At 40.9% G+C, this 20,884-nt stretch overlaps 1 protein-coding gene across 1 annotated transcript; it reads right to left on the reverse strand.

Moving 5' to 3' along the window:
* Window positions 1–644: 644 nt before the first annotated feature.
* Window positions 645–20,639, reverse strand: mpzl2b (myelin protein zero-like 2b). The gene is made up of 5 exons (XM_048238147.1): window positions 20,416–20,639; window positions 6,026–6,198; window positions 5,279–5,489; window positions 2,981–3,152; window positions 645–1,606 (listed from the first exon to the last, which is right to left on the reverse strand). Exons 1-5 carry the CDS (start codon window positions 20,468–20,470, stop codon window positions 1,438–1,440), a joined length of 780 nt encoding a protein of 259 aa, XP_048094104.1. The 5' UTR covers window positions 20,471–20,639; the 3' UTR covers window positions 645–1,437.
* Window positions 20,640–20,884: the final 245 nt, after the last annotated feature.

Genomic DNA, 20,884 nt, shown 5'->3' on the forward strand with positions numbered 1-20,884 from the left:
ACTCTATATTAGCAAAATATGCAAAAATGTGAAAATCCAGCGGTACCCTATTTTCCAAACACAGCGTACTGTACTATAAGGTTCACCAGGGGGGTTCGGCAGGTTAAAATTTGTTCTTAATCTTAAACAGAAAAAAATAATAATGACACCGACAACTCAAATCCCTGAGGTATCTATGGCGTGTAAGAACACAGGGATTGGGCTTAATGATCTGTGTCAAACTGAATCTGGCCCATTCAGGTTTAGCGAGACGAGGACAAACACAATACAAAGACATGGGCCGGACCAGCCCTTCAGCAACAATGTAAGGTTCTAAAATTCCATGTTGAATTCAATGAACCCATAAGGCTTTGAATGAACCCAGATATTCTAACGTTCGTAACGTATTCTAACGTTCAATAATTCTAATGTTAATTTTCCTAAATTCCCATAACGGCTGAATTAATAGTCAACTTTTTCACCGGATATGGATGACAAATGAAAGTGGTGTGACAAAAAGACATCCATTCCTCTTTTCCTGTTCTCGCACAAGTATGGACACATTTGGACCACAGGTTTAGTCATGCTGAGATTCATTCTTGTGTAGATAGATTCTACCTGCTGCAGTCTAGTAACTATTTATTACTTATGGAAATTCAACAGTGCTCAGAAAAGCTCAACATTTATTTGTTCTTAAAATACAATCATATCTGTGCAATTTACAGAAAATAGGAATGTTACAGAAAATGTAAGATGTTACATTTTAGAGTTGATCTGTTTGACTGACATTAAGACACAACAATGTAAAAAAGGCAGTGCAATATTTTCTGCAATAAATCTTATATACACATAAAATGTCATATCCCACTATTGTACAAACAGCTTCATAAGCCAAAACCTGTAATGCATTACAATTACATTTCTGTCTGTCTGTCTCTCACCACACCACACCCACATTTGTCTCATGTTTTCATACACACACACATACGCACGCTCCCATACACACACCCCATGATACAGCATGGCTGCAGGAACAGAGAAAAGCATTCTGGGTATACATTCACCAAGATGTGGACACACCTCTTTGTTGGCATAGGCGCGCGTGCACACACACACACACAACAGCTGTAGCAACCACATCACTTGGTCCATTCCAGCACTAGAAAGATATCAGTGGCACAAACCAGCATTTAAAGGGAAATTAAACTAGGCCCATTTTTTAGTTGGTAGAACTGAAGGAGATCAAGTGATGGTGGTGAACCTAGCATGGACTGCATTCTTTACGGTTTACTTTTAAAAAGATGGATACCTCTACAGTAGCCAGCAGTGGTTTGAGAGGGCTAGGCACATCATGACGGTGATGGGTTAGGCATCGTCTGTCAGACAATACTGACAGTGCTTTCTCAAAGTCTACTTTTTCCTGCTATAGCTCAGCAGTCTGCGCTGAGGTTATCTGTGCTAATCATCATCGTCGTCGTCATCATCGTCATCGTCGTCATCATCATCATCATCTTCATCATCATCATCTTCTTCGTCATCATCATCATCATCGCTCTCTTCATCGTCAGAGCTGTCCACCTCTAGAGCCTTCTCCACTACCATCAGGTGGATGGCCTCCTCTAGTTTGCTGACATACATGGTTTATGAGCACATGCAGCTTACACACAAACACACACGCACACACAACCACCAACACCTTCACACACCTTCTGTTGTCCCTGAAAGCTTACAACAGCCTGGGAAAGAAACATAGTTGGCCTTTGATTACCCACAAGCCCTGGAGCGCCAAAGGTCTGCTTCCTCCAGTGGAGACAGCGGCAAGGGAGCACACCTCTGCTTCTCAACAAAACCGCGGTCCCTTTCCACGTCCCGCAGGACTGGAGATGAAGTCCCAGGAGCCTTTGACTGTCCCGAGTCGAGTCGCAGAACCAACAGCGTGTGATCTGATTTGTTTGCAGTGAGCGACATCAGTCCAGTCAAAATCTCTCAGACCCAAATGGAAGAACAGGCAAAACAACAACCCAACCCTCCAGCTCAGCTCAGCCCAGGCATACCACATCCGTGGTCCTCCTTTGTACCTCCCAATCAAACACAAACATATCCCACCGATCAGTTTCCCAGGGAGAGAGACAGAGACAGAGAGAGAGAAAGAGAGACTGGCTGCAGTCTTGTCATACGGTCTTTAAGAATATTGATGAAAATAAATAAGGGGGTCGCAGAAATAAAACAGATCTGTATGACAAGAATGCAGCCAGCATATTTTCAACTGACACCAGTGGCAACCCAAGATGTAGAGGCCCTTATTAAGGATTGCTAAATGGATTTTGTCCATTTTATTTAGGGAAAAAAGACCTAGTCATTATCTTTGGGCAGACTCCTTATCTCTGGAAAGGTACAGGGATTTGAACATTTCAGATTGAAAGGCTGTAAATAAACCTGGGGCACAAAGTCTGGTTTATACTGGTGCCAGTTGAGAATAATTTGAACAGAACAACACTGTGGTTCTGGACCAGTTCTATCTCTTAAATTTTCTTTTTCTATTTGCCAATTTGAAAGACAAAGAAAATGTTTCAATGCATGGAATTTGAATTGTGAAAAGTTTTCTAGACTTATATAAAATAACATAGCCAGCAATAGCACAGAATAAAACAAGTCTGTTAAATCTATATAATTATAATGTTCAACATATAAAATGTATGAATATCTAAAAAATATATAAAATAAAAACAATCCTAGATGCTTCTATTAATCACATTTGTGAATATGTACAGCATTTTGCCACAATGAAGTATCAAGCTCATATTTATCATTAACTCAGCTCCCCCCTTCCTTTTGTATGGCCGAAGACCCAAGTGTGAAACCCAGGGGAAAGAGAGGAGACTCCAACACCACCGAGGAGCCTGATGACCACAACCCCCCTCAGGACCTTCCTCAGCGTCCAGGAGCCAGCGGGTTTGGGGCAGGGGACCTGGGAGACCCCGGGTCAGGGGCCGCCTCTCACCAGGCAGTAGGGTCCTTCCACTTGCGCTCCCTCATCTCCACCTCCGGGTCGTCGTCATGGTGACACTTGCACAGACGCTTCCGCATCACCACCACCACCACGAGGAGGACGGCAATCACACAGATGCCGCCTCCTACTGACGCCGCCAAGATTTCGATTTCGGAGACGGAGGCTGGAGACACATGGGGAGAGACCAACACTGCACACCACAAACACCTCCACTCAAACAGAACGGACTCTACTACTCTGATGATCAGCGTGTTTACTTCATCTTTCATGCTGGGCTTTGATTAGGTTTCAGTTGAGTGATATTAATGTAATTCCACCCAGCACAATCTACATAATTTGGAAGACTACTGATTTTCACCATTCTTGGTTGAGAAGGCAGTGAAAGATTATGGTGGTAAGATTTTAGGATAGCCTACTGCAAATTCTATTCCAAACACAGACAATGTTCTACTTTTTCTATTAGTCTATATTCTATTATGTAGAGACAGATGTTCATACATGGATTAAGATATGGAGATTTTTACTGACGTTTTCTTTTAGTCGACGACTAGGCTTAATCCATGTATGAGAAACTGGCCTGTAACATTTTCTACAATCTATGTTAGTATACCAGGCAAATATCAAAATACGCACCATCTTTCAAAATCATCTCTGCAAATACCATCAAACACAACAACTCTTGATCATGTGCACATAGGTAATGAAACACACCATACAGTTCAACCATACAGTTCTTAAGTCAACAATATAGACACATGAAGTCTGGCTTTATGTTCTGTTAGTCAGTAGATGATCCGAGAGAATATCACAGGACTTTTCTGCACTCTGCATTCAGCAATTCAAATGTAAACATGACCAATCAGATCTGTGTATCAATCAGGGTTTCCGTTGTCCGGTAATTACCGGAAAAAAATGAAATGTCCGACAAAATTAAATCTCTCTTAATTAAATTAAATCGGTCAAATTGTCCGATTGAAATTGGCTAACTACCAAAGCACTGGTAGTTTACTTACAAGACGATTTATACAGACAGTATCTTCACGAAGTTTAGCGTTTGCAGCCATCTTGAATTTAGTCACGATAAGTCGAGCAACGAGTAAGAATGAACAGGTATGATAAGGGATCAGATTCCAAAAATAATTCAGTGGAAATGCATGGATTCCAGTTGCTGCTACTGGAAGAAACTGGAATCCATGATAAATCGTCTTGTAAGTAAACTACCAGTGCTTTTTCAAAGTTCTCAATGTCTCGTTTTAAATGTCAGGGCCCTCAGAAGTCTACCAATGAAGTGTGGAGATACATTGAGCCTCGTAAATGGGTGTAAAACAGTGATTTATTTGCATGGCTAGCCCGATGCCGAAGCACCACTATTGAAAAAGCTGTTGGTAGCATCGGCTAACTAGCGCCAGATTTTGGAGTGCAGGGGACAAGCCGAGATGGGCTATGAGACATACGTTCACACTCGGTATCATGTTTCAATACACTTTAGGTCAATATCACACCGGAATTCTCGAAGAAGAAGAAGAAGTGTCGGGCGAATCTGTCAGAATCAGTGACTTTGGAAGTGGAGTTGTGGGGGCTGTGGCCGTGCAGGACACTCATTCTCCGTGTACACTGGACACGCAACTGTGTTCTGTACCCAAAGCATACAGTCGGCCTATGCTTTCTCTATCTATGATCTGCAGGGTTAGGCCTCCTCTACGAGGAGATTGCTGGTCCGCGGATAATTTTACGGCACAATTAAATGCCATCATTGAACCACGGACGTGAGTGGTGTGAGCGCTCATTCTTGTGTGTGCACATATGTGCAAGTTAAACAGTGGAACCACTGGAGATAACGTGGGTAGCAGCAACAAACAACGTAGCCGTTTTAAAACAACGAACGAAGCGGACTCTTGCTATCCTTGAAAACATAGATACTGGCTAGATCTTGGTAGGCATGTTTAAGTTAGGCTAATGAACATGTTGCATTCTATACAGCCTGATTATGTCATTCTTTAAGCTACATAGCCTGTCTCCAGTTTTCCTCAACTTAACTAATTAAGAAGCGATAATAGGATATTTGACCAGCATATCATCAAAATGTCCGGAAAACGAAACCTCTGCATTTTTTCTAGCGAGAGTATCAATCAAGTGATGGACATTCCTAGCAGCCAATCATTTTGCAAGTGCATCATAGATTGAAGGGTGGATGCAGGACTCTAACTGTGGCTAAATTTGTGAATAAGAAGTTACAGTAAAACTGTTTACCGCATCTTTAACACCTGTCCCATCTGAAGATGGACTCACCTTTTTGCACGACCTTCAGGACAACCTCCCCTGCGAAGCCCTGGAAGTCTGGGGGGTTGCGCACCTCACAGCTGTAGGTGCCGTTGAAGATGAACTGGACGTCGAGGAGCGTGATGGAGACGTCCCCATTCATGACGTCTCCTGACCACACAGCGTGGCCTTTGAAGCGACCCTCCGTCGGAGGGAACGGCTCCTCCTGGTAGTGAATCACCTGAGAGCAGACGGTTAGAAGACGAGCTTAGACCAAAGACAAGAGCCGTGCCATGCTTAAGAGAATATCCCTCAAGAGATATGTGGGCCCCAGTGAAATTTACAAAGAGCACTATAAATCTCAAATATCTGTGAAGAATATTACTGTTCTACCAGGTGACTGTGTTTATCCAAATTAAAAAAAGATAAAACTGCGTATTGACCGCACTTGTGTATTAACCACAGTGCCCAGTAGCCTAATTATTCAGAATCAGATCAGTGTATTACTCAGGAAGAAGAATGAAGAAAAGAAAGACATTCCAATGTATAGCCTGCCCCAGTGTATTAACCTCATAAATGAAGAAATTTTGCAAAATCTATGTCTAGCCTAAACCTCAATTAATAGGCGCAAAATTACAGTATGTTAAAGGTCATTTCGCAGTGAACATTAGAGACATGGCCTTTGTGTTTGGAGTCCATTCTTCAACCCCAAATCCAGGTCACGCATTTCCATGAGCGTATTCCGACTACTATCCTCCCCGTTCCCAGATGCCTCACCGTTTCCTCCGGCCCAGGTTTCAGTGGCCGGAAATTCCAAGTCACGATGGCCGAGTCCTCAGTGATGGGCTCTGTCGACTTAAACGTGCAGTGGAGTTTTATGCTCGTGCCGTTAACCGCCTCCACCTCCTTCGCCTTGGTGTATACCTCCATGGCCCGCACATGGACGAGACCTGTGGGTCAGGAGGTCCGTGAGGGTTAATCAACAAGACAGACAGATAAGGATTGACATACTTGAGACAAATCTCTCTGTATACATAGACATGTAGATATGTCTATGTAGAAGGGGGACACAGAAGCTAACTTAACCAATAAATGTATCTTCAATTTTCTCAATTAATCAATTAGCTGTCTAACAAATTAACTGATGCATGGTTTTATCCACATGCAAACATGTTTAGTTTATTGTCATAGAGGTGTACGTAAAGCAAAAGATGTTAAAGTTAATCAGCAAATTTTTAGGCATTTTCCTTAAACAAAAATACAGAAATCGATTAACTGATTACCAAAGTGGTGGCAATAAATGTAACAGTTGCTAACTAACCGATTAATCGTTTCATGGTTGGAGCTCTACCTCTAAGCCAAGTTACTTCATCATAATTCCTAAAGGCCCCAGGAGAATCATTGAGACCATGACAAATGGATTTGATTCGATGTGGTCATTTAACACCAGAACCACAACAGCTTGGATTTCAACCATGAGGAGTCTCAAGTGAGCCAATCAGCTCAAGTAGACTGTCAGCAGCCAGTGGACCTCAAAGAGAACACTTCAAAACAGTAGTAGTGGTTTTGCATGGCAGCGACTCTGGATTACAGTCACAGAACTCAGACTGCTTAGAATATTGCCTCTGCAGACTGAAGCACCAAGCTTTGCTATTAAAGGAAGCAATGCTTTCCTCTGTCAAAGAAAGCAGTAGCCACAACTTCCTACTGGGTTCTGGACAACAGAGAGAAGCTGTGGGTTGCAGCCACAGCAGCTGGCCCATGTGTGTAGAGCAGGTAGTGTAGCAAGGTAAGCAAGTGCAAAGAAGGCCAAACCCACCAGCTAATGAGGCAACTGTCAGCTGTGTGAGCTCACCAGGCCCCTCTGCCCCAGAGTCTGTCTTTAAAATCAAGAGGAGACTTGTGAAAGGAAGACTTCGGCAATATTTCACATAGATCTCTGTTTCTTGAAATCACTGAGATTTTAAAGATGCCTCCAGATTGTAGCACTGTTTTTTTTCTCTCGTACCATCAGTACTTGGCTTAAGAAACAGCAATCTATGTGAAAAATGGCAGTTCTCCTTTAAAGGTAGGCCAACAAAAAACACCTGCAATAATGTATTACCACAGTGGAATATACCTTCTGTCCTGATCTGTATTTAAGGAACCAAAAAAAATAAAAACAAAAAGTGAATCTGAATAATGAGAAATTTAGTGATTGTAGAAGACACACTGCAGAGACTGCTTGGATTGCAGCTCTTCCTTACTGTGACTGCAGCAGACTAAACATGCACCTAATCACACAAAAACAGTGGCATCTGGCCTTGTGTCAAAATAAGGATTTGCACATGTCAGGAAAACAACAAGGGTGAAAATGTAAATAGCCTACTGCATCTGTGTTCAAGAACTCCTACATCAGGAAATATAAATACCACACTGGTTTTATACATTTTTGATGATCCACTATAATGATGAGATTAAACCTAGTCCATCCATTACAACCAGGATAATTCTATGGACGTCTCACAACATCATGACACTACAACAATAGCTACTGCTTTATTTTCTGATTGTTTTGTTTGTGGTGAGCCAGAAGCGAGAAATTAATTGCATGACAGTGGAAGGCATAGCCTACGTTTGATTATAGATAGACAACAGTACCATACCGCTTAGAATTACACACAAGCTGTACAGTTCAAGAACCAGAAAACATTTAAATTAGTATATTAGATACAGTTGTATGTGTCTACAGGTTTATGTGTCTACACAGATCCTTATTCTTTATGACTTTAAAAAGACAAGAATCATCATTTAATGATTTAGTGATAGATAATCTGACAATAGGCTTAACTTAGTAGGTTAGTGTGTGCTTCACCTCACTGTGTTCACTGTGTGCTCTGTGTGTTCACCAATTCATGGATGGGATAAATCCAGAGACCAAATTCCTTGTATACGCAAGTATACTTGGCCGAGAAACCTGATTTACGATTTACAACTTGACTTGTAATTGATATATTATAAACTTTCAACATTATGAAAAAAAACAATGTTTCGTTGAAGTGTATTCTTTGTATAACATTTGGGATGTTGGCTCACTATCCAGAGTAATAATTATGACCGCCGCGCAGCGAAGCGGCGGTCATATAGGTTTAGTCAGATTTTTTTCCTTTTTCTTTTTCGCATGTCCAAATTTCCGTCAAGGATTCCCGGGACACTGAAAGACCGGGGTACACGAAACTTGGTGAGCATGTAACCCCATATGAATAGCATGGAACCATCGTTTTTCGTTTTGATCTGTAGCCCCCCCACTGGACTGCACCCCCCGAAAGGAGGGTAGGGCAGACACAGTTTTCTGTGAATATCTCGAGAACCGTATGGTTTAGGAGGACCATTTTTTTTTGTTTGTTGATCTCAAGGGGCCATGTCAACCCATTCCATAACCACTCATTTCATGTATAGCGCCACCTAGTTAAACACAAAAAGTAAAAAAATGAGGTGTTGTAATCGCAGGTATCTGTGACCTAACATAGTCAAAACTGCACGAAATTGGAAGTGTAGGATCATTATGACACCCTCTGAATGCACACCAAGTTTCGTCGAATTCCGTTCATGGGGGGCCACACAATAAATTAATTTATGTTACTATACACCAACTGGCCTGTAGGTGGCCGGAGACAGTTTTCTGTGAATATCTCGAGAACCGTAGGGCCTAGGAGGTCCACCTTTTTTTGTATGTTGGTCTTAAGGGGGCATGTCAACCCATCCCATTACCACTTATTTCATGTATAGCGCCACCTAGTTAAAAATTAAAAAGCAAAAAATTAGGTGTTTTCACCACAATATCTCTGGCTGACATTATGACACCCTCCGAATGCATGCCAAGTTTTGTGAACTTTCGTTCATGGGGGGCCTTACAATAAAATAATTTATGTGTACATTTAGTGACCGTACACCAACAAGGATTCCCGACACACTGAAAGACCGGGTACACTAAAACTTGGTGGGCATGTAACCCCACATGGATAGCATGGAACCATCGGTTTTCGTTTTGATCTGTAGGCCCCCCGCTGTACTGGACCCCCCCGAAAGGAGGGTAGGGCAGACACAGTTTTCTGTGAATATCTTGAGAACCGTAGGGCCTAGGATGACCCATTTTTTCCGTATGTTTGCCTCCAGGGGTCATGTTAACCCATTCCATGTGCACACATGTGCATAAACAGATACACACGCACACACATACATTTACAGTAATCATGCGTATGACACACAGTAGACATATGTACGCATGCATGCACATGCACAAACACACATACGCAGGCAAACACACAAGCACGCACATACACACACACACACACACACATAAACATAAACTTGTACACGCACACAATTCAAGAATTTTTCCCGTCATCTACTTCCTGAATTTTTGGTCAACGATACCCGGGACACCGAACCACCAGGGTACATGAAATTTGGTGGGTATGTAGCCCCACTAGACTTTTACGGAAAAATTTTGTTTCGTCCCCGGGGGCCACCATCCCCCCCCCCCTGCTGGGACCCCCGAACCGCAAAAAAAACAGTTTTTCCTAAATAACTACCTGAACCGTGGCACTGAGGGTGAAGAATCTTTTATGGTATGTTGGTCTCAAGGGCCCACATCAACCTGGCCCATAATCACTCATTTGTGATTTGCATCCCCCCCCCCGGTAAAAAATTAAAATGCAATATTATTCTGCTTTAATCGCCCCTATCTTCAGTTAAGATGTTCAGAACTGCACCAAATTTTATGTGTATGATTGACCTGGCATTCTCTGGGGGTATGCCAAGTTTCGTAGAATTTCATCCATGGGGGTCTAAAAATTAGGTTATGTGTACATTTAGTGACTGTACACTCATTGGCTGTAGATGGCGGTGCACACATATACACATGAACACACACACAGGCACCCACATACTATCGGTATTAGAACGGCCGATACATAATTACAAATTCAGTAGGATTAAAAGAAAGCCAAAATAAATATTCATCATCATCATCATCATGGCTGCATTTTCAGTATTGGCGATAAGTAGTCGCTTGTCCACTAGATGGCGATCGCTGCAGTGAGATCGTAATTTTGTTGGAAGTTAAAAGTGGGTTGGAAAAACAATGGACGCTTCCTACCAGGACTAATTTACCGCGAAATTAACATCTAATAAGGATAGGGACGATGTTCACATGAAGTGTAATTTCCATTTCTTCTTGAAGCCGAAATAAATCTGATGATGTTTTATCGGACATGCTTGGTTTTTACTGCAGGTACGCTAATCTTGTAATATCAATAAGGACCTAGGTAATGTTACCAAGTAGCTTGGTTGAGTGATGGAGGCCAATTTGATTGATTGCATTTGTAGAAAACTATAAAATGCGGTTATACCAAGCAAATTGATAGCAGCACTGTTTGTATCTTCGACTGTCATTTATTGCACGCATACAAAATCATTCTGTGCAATGGAAGATTTACCAACGCTATAACCGGGTCTGATACAGTTTTGCCTATTCATGCGAGACTGAGACGCCTGTTTATTTTGTTTTAAGTGCAGCAGGGTGTGAGAGGGAATCGATGTGCTTTGATTCCAGCTTGGTAGTTGTAGTCTGTGAAATTAAAAGCACGCGTGTGTGAAGTATCCAAACAATGACACCTTCATTTCATTATGGTTGCTTTAGCAACACACCTTAAGCTGTGTAGTGGGTCCCATTTAGAAGTGGCTACTTCATTCACTTTCCTTGACTCATGGAGCTGCGTGAATGTTATTACAACTTTTCGCCACGATACACTGTAACAAGATTCTGTGATTTTCACAGCATCACTGCTGTTTTTGAGAAAATGTGTACTGTATTTGTGAATACAGTATGTTGCTGTAGTTTCGCTATGAATTATGGTCAAAAATGGTCAAACTACAGTAATAAAATTTGCTGCGAATCATAACACAGTAATAAATCTGACTCCTCCCTCACTTGTCAGCTTTTGAAATTTTTGAAAAACATGGCGGAAAATCAGTTGGGGTTTTCTGTTTTCTTTTTGCACATAAATACAAAGTTAAGCTCCCAGATAGCAAGGTGACATTGATACTATGTTGATGTTCCATCCAAATCATCATTTTGAAAAGATATTGAAAAGTCATGGATTTATGGTTTACTGGGAAATTTTGACGTGGTGATTGAAACGCGGCACCCAAGAACGACGCTTTGAACTGTCCGGGCGGGCGGCAGATCATTTTGAGCAACAGTTCAGTCAGTCAGACCAACGGGTGTTCAGCACTCTGTCAAGTTCGCAGCTCCATCTTAATGGTAAGCAAGCATTTATTATGACCGCCGCATTGTTGCCGGGCGGTCATATAGGTTTAGTCAGATTTTTTTTTTTTTTTTTTCGCATGCCCAAATTTCCGCCAATGATTCCCGGGACACTGAAAGACCGGGTACACGAAACTTGGTGGACATGTAACCCCACATGGATAGCATGGAACCATCGTTTTCGTTTTGATCTGTAGCCCCTCCGGCTGAATTGGACCCCAAAGGAGGGTAGGGCAGACACAGTTTTCTGTGAATATCTCAAAACCGTAGGGTTTAGGAGGACCATTTTTTTTGTATGTTGATCTCAAGGGGCCATGTCAACCCATTCCATAACCACTCATTTCATGTATAGCGCCACCTAGTTAAACACAAAAAGTAAAAATGAGGTGGTGTAATTGAAGGTATCTGTGACCTAACATAGTCAAAAACTGCACAAAATTGGAAGTGTAGGATCATTATGACACCCTATGTATGCACGCCAAGTTTTGTGGAATTCCGTTCATGGGGGGCCACACAATAAATTAATTTATGTTACTATACACCAACTGGCCTGTAGGTGGCCGGAGACAGTTTTCTGTGAATATCTCGAGAACCGTAGGGCCTAGGAGGTCCACCTTTTTTGTATGTTGGTCTTAAGGGGCATGTCAACCCATCCCATTACCACTTATTTCATGTATAGCGCCACCTAGTTAAAAATTAAAAAGCAAAAAATTAGGTGTTTTCATCTCAATATCTCTTGGTTGACAAGGTCAAAACTGCACGAAATTAAAAAGAGTAGGATCATTATGACACCCTCTGAATGCATGCCAAGTTTTGTGTACTTTCGTTCATGGGGGCCTTACAATAAAATAATTTATGTGTACATTTAGTGACGCACACCAACAAGGATTCCCGACACTGAAAGACCGGGTACACAAAACTTGGTGAGCATGTACCCCCACATGGATAGCATGGAACCGCCATTTTCGCTTTCATCTGCAGCCCCCAGCTGGACTGGACCCCCGAAAAGGAGGGTAGGGCAGACACAGTTCTCTGTGAATCTTTATGGTATGTTGGTCTCAAGGGCCCACATCATACATAATTACAAATTCAGTAGGATTAAAAAAGAAAGCCAAAATAAATATTCATCATCATCATCATCATGGCTGCATTTTCAGTATTGGCGATAAGTAGTCGTTTGTCCACTAGATGGCGCATCGTTGCAGTGAGACGTAATTTTGTTGGAAGTTAAAGTGGGTTGGAAAAACAATGGGCGCTTCCTACCAGGACTAATTTACCGCAGCGAACATCTAATAAGGATAGGGCGATGTTCACATGAAGTGTAATTTCCATTTCTTCTTGAAGCCAAATAAATCTGATGATGTTTATCGGACATGCTTGGTTTTACTGCAGGTGCGTTAATCTTGTAATATCAATAAGGACCTAGGTAATGTTACCGTTAGCGTTGGTTGAGTGATGGAGGCAATTTGATTGATTGCATTTGTAGAAAACTATAAATGCGGTTATACCAAGCAAATTGATAGCAGCACTGTTTGTATCTTTTCGACTGTCATTTATTGCACGTGCTACAAAATCATTCTGTGCAATGGAAGATTTACCAACGCTACACGGGTCTGATACAGTTTTGCCTATTCATGCGTGAGACTGAGACGCCTGTTTATTTTGTTTTTTTAAATGCGTGCAGGGTGTGAGAGGGGAATCATGTGCTTTGATTCCAGCTTGGTAGTTGTAGTCTGTGAAATTAAAAAGCACGTGTGTGTGAAGTATCCAAACAATGACACCTTCATTTCATTATGGCTGCTTTAGCAACACACCTTAAGCTGTGTAGTGGGTCCCATTTAGAAGTGGCTACTTCATTCGCGCTTTCCTTGACTCATGGAGCTGCGTGAATGTTATTACAACTTTTCGCCACGATACACTGTAACAAGATTCTGTGATTTTCACAGCATCACTGCTGTTTTTGAGAAAAATGTGTACTGTATTTGTGAATACAGTATGTTGCTGTAGTTTCGCTATGAATTATGGTCAAAATGGTCAAACTACAGTAATAAAATTTGCTGCGAATCATAACACAGTAATAAATCTGACTCCTCCCTCACTTGTCAGCTTTTTTGAAATTTTTTGAAAAACATGGCGGAAAATCAGTTGGGGTTTTCTGTTTTTCTTTTGCACATAAATACAAAGTTAAGCTCCCAGATAGCAAGGTGACATTGATACTATGTTGATGTTCCATCCAAATCATCATTTTGAAAAGATATTGAAAAGTCATGGATTTATGGTTTACTGGGAAATTTTGACGTGGTGATTGAAACGTGCCCACCGCGGACGTTTGAACTGTCCGGCGGCGGCAGATCATTTTGAGCAACAGTTCAGTCAGTCAGACCAACGGTGTTCAGCACTCTGTCAAGTTCGCAGCTCCATCTTAATGGTAAGCAAGCATTTATTATGACCGCCGCACAGCGAAGCGGCGGTCATATAGGTTTAGTCAGATTTTTTTTTTTTTTTTTTTTTTCGCATGCCCAAATTTCCGTCAATGATTCCCGGGACACTGAAAGACCGGGGTACACGAAACTTGGTGGACATGTAACCCCACATGGATAGCATGGAACCATCGTTTTTTCGTTTTGATCTGTAGCCCCTCCGCTGAATTGGACCCCCCCCCGAAAAGGAGGGTAGGGCAGACACAGTTTTCTGTGAATATCTCGAAAACCGTAGGGTTTAGGAGGACCATTTTTTTTTGTATGTTGATCTCAAGGGGCCATGTCAACCCATTCCATAACCACTCATTTCATGTATAGCGCCACCTAGTTAAACACAAAAAAGTAAAAAAAAGGTGGTGTAATTGAAGGTATCTGTGACCCTAACATAGTCAAAACTGCACAAAATTGGAAGTGTAGGATCATTATGACACCCTATGTATGCACGCCAAGTTTTGTGGAATTCCGTTCATGGGGGCCACACAATAAATTAATTTATGTTACTATACACCAACTGGCCTGTAGGTGGCCGGAGACAGTTTTCTGTGAATATCTCGAGAACCGTAGGGCCTAGGAGGTCCACCTTCTTTTTTTTGTATGTTGGTCTTAAGGGGGCATGTCAACCCATCCCATTACCACTTATTTCATGTATAGCGCCACCTAGTTAAAATTAAAAAGCAAAAAAAATTAGGTGTTTTCATCTCAATATCTCTGGCTGACAAGGTCAAAACTGCACGAAATTAAAAGAGTAGGATCATTATGACACCCTCTGAATGCATGCCAAGTTTTGTGTACTTTCGTTCATGGGGGCCTTACAATAAAATAATTTATGTGTACATTTAGTGGCGTACACCAACAAGGATTCCCGGGACACTGAAAGACCGGGTACACAAACTTGGTGAGCATGTACCCCCACATGGATAGCATGGAACCGTCATTTTTCGTTTTCATCTGCAGCCCCCGCTGGACTGGACCCCCCCCAAGGAGGGTAGGGCAGACACAGTTCTCTGTGAATCTTTTATGGTATGTTGGTCTCAAGGGCCCACATCAATACATAATTACAAATTCAGTAGGATTAAAAGAAAGCCAAAATAAATATTCATCATCATCATCATCATGGCTGCATTTTCAGTATTGGCGAGAAGTAGTCGTTTGTCCACTAGATGGCGCATCGTTGCAGTGAGGCGTAATTTTGTTGGAAGTTAAAAGTGGGTTGGAAAAAAAAAACAATGGGCGCTTCATAATGAGGACTGTAATTTACCATGCTTAACATCTAATAAGGATAGGGCGATGTTCCACATGAAGTGTAATTCCCATTTCTTCTTGAAGCGAAAAATAAATCTAAGGATGTTTCTCCGGACATGCTTGGTTTTTTTTACTGCAGGTACGTTAATCTTGTAATATCAATAAGGACCTAGGTAATGTTACCGTTAGCATTGGTTGAGTGATGGAGGCATTTGATTGATTGCATTTGTAGAAAACTATAAATGCGGTTATACCAAGCAAATTGATAGCAGCACTGTTTGTATCTTTTCGACTGTCATTTATTGCACGCGGCTACAAAATCATTCTGTGCAATGGAAGATTTACCAACGTTACACGGTCTGATACAGTTTTGCCTATACATGCGTGAGACTGAGGCGCCTGTTTATTTTGTTTTTAAGTGCGTGCAGGGTGTGAGAGGGGAATCGATGTGCTTTGATTACAGCTTGGTAGTTGTAGTCTGTGAAATTAAAAAAACGCGTGTGTGAAGTATCAAACAATGACACCTTCATTTCATTATGGCTGCTTTAGCAAAACACCTTAAGCTACTGTGTAGTGGGTCCCATTTAGAAGTGGCTACTTCATTCGGCTTTCCTTGACTCATGGAGCTGCGTGAATGTTATTACAACTTTTCATACGATATGACAGTTTAAGTCCGCTTGATACTGTAAGGCGTAAGCCATTGGTTTCCAAAGGAGATTTTATTTGTGTCGCCAGCATAGCCTATTGACAATTTATGTTGTCAATAGGCCTACCTTATAATCCTACCTGTAGCTTAGGGAAGCTAACAACTTTCTATTAGGATCTAGTTTGTTAGTTACCGTTTTGTCATAACTCCCTGATGCATTTTTGCATTTAGAATAGCCAGAGCGTGTATATCTCAATCGGAAAATTAAACAATATCGGGTGCCTATGGACTAGGCTGGGTGAACCCAGCCTGATCTGCCCCGCCATTTATTTTTTGATTTCTTAAAAGATTGAGCTTGGTCTGATGAAAGCCAGACTAGCCATGGACCTCAGTTAAACAATGCAAAGGGAACATGAATCAGCCTATATTTGCACTAACAATAACGGACAAAAGCTTTTTTCAACTTTGGCCCGTTAAAATGTGTATGAACAGTCTAGCGACGCATTTCATCAAGGCCCATTTGGACATGTCAGTTATTTGCACCACTGGTTAGATGTAAAACAGCCTTTCGTTTCAGACTAGGCTACTGTTACTTAATTTGTGCATTAACAATAACGTTTCAGACTACTGTTACTTAATTTGTGCATTGACAATAAAGTATTACATGAACTAAAGATGACTAAAATCTTATGTAGAAGAAGAAACATTCACAAAAATCCATCCATCCAAAATGACCTTTGTTTTTTGATAGCTGTTGAAAACGGCATGGAACTGACAGAGATGTTTTTGTTTATAAATAATAAAAAATAAATAAATAAATAACATTATGCTGATACCTTTTGCTTTTCCCAAATACAATGTAGCCTACAGGTGTAAGTGACCTTTCATCAATCCAGTTGCAATGGATGAACTGTGATGAACTGCCCTACTTGTGATTGTTTAGAGATTTTAAAGGTTTTATAACAATTCTACATCTTCTTTGGCTATTCTACAATCTATTCACCTTTTCAGCACCAGTAGGGTACTTTCTGTGCAGCCGCTTTTTACACACTCAGGCATGCCAAACAAGCATACACAAAAGTTTCAAGAGTGGGGATGGAGTAAAATATGGAGACAAATTGAAGTGTGATTTATTTTCGCGGAACGGATGTACAGGACTGAGCGGCGGTCATATTTTGTACCGCTATGCGGTACATCTAGTTTATGTAACGTTAATGTTTCATTGTGAAATTGTACTACATTAAATTCGGGCATGTGTACAGTCTATGTACGTTGTACTGTCTAACTTACAAACTCATCCATGCTTGTTGGATCAACTAAGTAAGTAATGTTAGGCTAGCTATCATAGCTTCTAGTTGCTGTTGCTGTGAAGGTGGCATTACGTTAATGTTTTATGTTACGTTAACGTTTTGGCAGTCTCATTTATATTAGGCCTACCTTAGTTCTCAGTAAGTTACAGTTTATTATATTCATATAATTTATATAAAACATTAAGCTAGTAGTGCTAGGCCTAGTATGTTGCTGTCACAATGTTAGGCTGAAGATGATGTGCTGCTGGTTAACGTTAACGTGGAGGTTTAGCTGCTAGCACTACCAGCTAACTTATGTAACGTTAACTCATCGTAATCAGTACATATATCTATGTGTTGCTGCAAGCAAACATCATCAATGAGCTCGCCCAGCTGGCTAACGTTAGCAGCTAAATATACCTTCTTGAAACTGAGTTATGCTAACACCATCTTCAGCCTGGCATTTTTGACAGTAAACTCAAAAAACATACAGTATATATATAAATGATTATTCTAAAGTTTCACTTGTAAGTAGCCTTCAGTTTCAGTTGAAAATTGTTATCTAACACTGTTTATCTTTTTTTCTTCTATTTCTGCTAGGTGCTGCTTCACTCTGCTACTGGTGGTGGATCAGGCTGACTGCAACCGTTGGTCTAACATTGCAGCACACCAGAATTTCTAAACGGAAAAAAGTGAATAAATGTACTTGCTTTTCAAACTGATAACAAGTTGTCAATGGTTATTTATGCAAGTTTGTGTAGCCTAAACCATACCTAGGCCTAGTCAAATTTATCCTGGCTGTAGATAAAGCAGGATATGAATTTCCCAAAATTACTGTATATAATATTACAGCACTGGTATTACTACTGTACTAAGTTACAGTATGATCCATAAGTACTGTGATTAAAAAAAATACGTAGACAATTCAATACTGTATACATTACAGCACTGGTAGTACTACTGTAGTTTGCATTTACAGTATCAGGCATAGGTACTGTGATTTCATATACAGTAGGTGTACTGTAGAGTGAAATACAGCAACTTGCTGGTTATTTGCTGCCAGCAAGTTGCTGTAAATTTTACGTTAAACTTTTTACAGTGTATGGCAGTTTAAGTCCGCTTGATACTGTAAGGCGTAAGCCATTGGTTTCCAAAGGAGATTTTATTTGTGTCGCCAGCATAGCCTATTGACAATTTATGTTGTAAATAGGCCTACCTTATAATCCTACCTGTAGCTTAGGGAAGCTAACAGCTTTCTATTAGGATCTAGTTTGTTAGTTACAGTTTTGTCATAACTCCCTGATGCATTTATGCATTTAGAATAGCCAGAGCGTATATCTCAATCGGAAAATTAAACAATATCGGGTGCCTATGGACTAGGCTGGGTGAACCCAGCCTGATCTGCCCGCTATTTATTTTTTGATTTCTTAAAAGATTGAGCTTGGTCTGATGAAAGCCAGACTAGCCATGGACCTCAGTTACACAATGCAAGGGAACATGAATCAGACTATATTTGCACGAACAAGAACGGACAAAAGCTCTTCAACTTTGGCCCGTTAAAATGTGTATGAACAGTCTAGCGACGCATTTCATCAAGGCCCGTTTGGACATGTCAGTTATTTGAACCACTGGTTAGATGTAAAACAGCATTTCGTTTCAGACTGTTACTTAATTTGTGCATTAACAATAACGTTTCAGACTACTGTTACTTAATTTGTGCATTGACAATAAAGTATTACATGAACTAAAGATGACTAAAATCTTATGTAGAAGAAGAAACATTCACAAAAAATCCATCCATCCAAAAATGACCTTTGTTTTTGATAGCTGTTGAAAACGGCATGGAACTGACAGAGATGTTTTTGTTTATAAATACATAAAAAATAAATAACATTATGCTGATACCTTTTGCTTTTCCCAAATACAATGTAGGCCTAGCCTACAGGTGTAAGTGACCTTTCATCAATCCAGTTGCAATGGATGAACTGTGATGAACTGCCCTACTTGTGATTGTTTAGAGATTTTAAAGGTTTTATAACAATGCTACATCTTCTTTGGCTATTCTACAATCTATTCACCTTTTCAGCACCAGTAGGCTACTTTCTGTGCAGCCGCACACACACACTCAGGCATGCCAAACAAGCATACACAAAAGTTTCAAGAGTGGGGGATGGAGTAAATATGGAGACAAATTGAAGCGTGATTTATTTTCGCGGAACGGATGTACAGGACTGAGCGGCGGTCATATTTTGTACCGCTATGCGGTACATCTAGTTCAAACAGTCCTAGCATTCGGAGGCCTTCAAACTACCAATTCCAAGACACTGACGACAATGTCTCGATCAACCTAAGTTATACAGATTACAACACCACTCCTTTTAACAACACTATACAGACTACATACCTCTGCTATGCAACTAAGTCCACATACAGCTGATTTGAACTCTGTGTCTCTCTCTCTTAAACACTCACTTACACTCACTCACACACACACACACACACACATTAACAATAATGTCATGAAAAAGTCTCCTATATCGGGCCACTCATTACAATATGCTGATATACTTTGTCCTTTATTACTCACTCACTTGCAATTCCATAGAGAATGGCAGTGATAGCCTCCTGCATTGCTTATCTGGTATGAGAATAGTTTCCTGAACAACGGCATAGGCCTACTGGGTGTATGCTCCAAGTGTTGGGTGTATAATGCTACTACTAAACAACTTAAGGTTTTTGCCATTTAATTTCTTTGGTGACCATTTTGTCAAATGGTTGAGTTGCAGGGTTGGTGTCAACATAAGATAGAATAAATTAGCCTAATAAATTAGCGCTGCGACAGGTGTCAGTCAAACAATGATTCAAAATGAATTCCCGCACTACTTTGCATAAAGGCAGCCTGTCTGGAACTATTAACTAAAGTTGTAAACCCAGCAGACGTAATTTTTAAAAAATCCGCTCGTGAGCAACTTTGGCATTATTCGTAGGCCCTAACCTAAATGGCGGACATACGAATAGGCCTCTTCCCCAAGAAATAGCCTAGACATTAGACTGATTAGTGGGGTCTTCTTCCATAGTCAAAAAATAATAATAGCCTCAACCCGATTGCTGGGGAAGAAAATTACCTCAGTAGCCTACCTACAACCGATCTTTTTCTCTGAATTTGCAAACAGACCTGAAACACCCACTCACTAACTCACCTGGTGTGGCGAATCCGGCCAGCACAGCGAACAAGCATATCCATTTCCGAATCATGGGATGAATTGGGCCTCGGCAGACAGTCTTGTGTTAAGATTATACAATTTTGGTTATAAAATGTACAGTTTAATAGATAAAGGTTAAAACAAAGTCCAGTGTGACGCTATTACGACCATTCTAACTTCCACAAGGTAGGCTGTAACTTTTTCTTTCGGAGGCGGAGCAAACAGGTCTTGTGAAACCTGTTTCCATGAAAAAGTCTAGCCTACTGCGCTCCCATTCATAGACTCGATTAGGGTAGTAGGCTATTAAATATAGTCTGTTTTAAATAGGCTACATAGCCTTGGATGAACTATTTATTATAGCAGCCAGTTGTTAATTATGACAGTTTGTGTTGTGTGACGAGAGCCCGTTACATAGGCAACGTTGCTTTAGATTACACTGCGCTCTGCTGGAGATGGCCACCCTTAA

Source organism: Alosa alosa, chromosome 2 (genome assembly GCF_017589495.1).
Source record: "Alosa alosa isolate M-15738 ecotype Scorff River chromosome 2, AALO_Geno_1.1, whole genome shotgun sequence".
NCBI lineage: Eukaryota > Metazoa > Chordata > Actinopteri > Clupeiformes > Clupeidae > Alosa > Alosa alosa.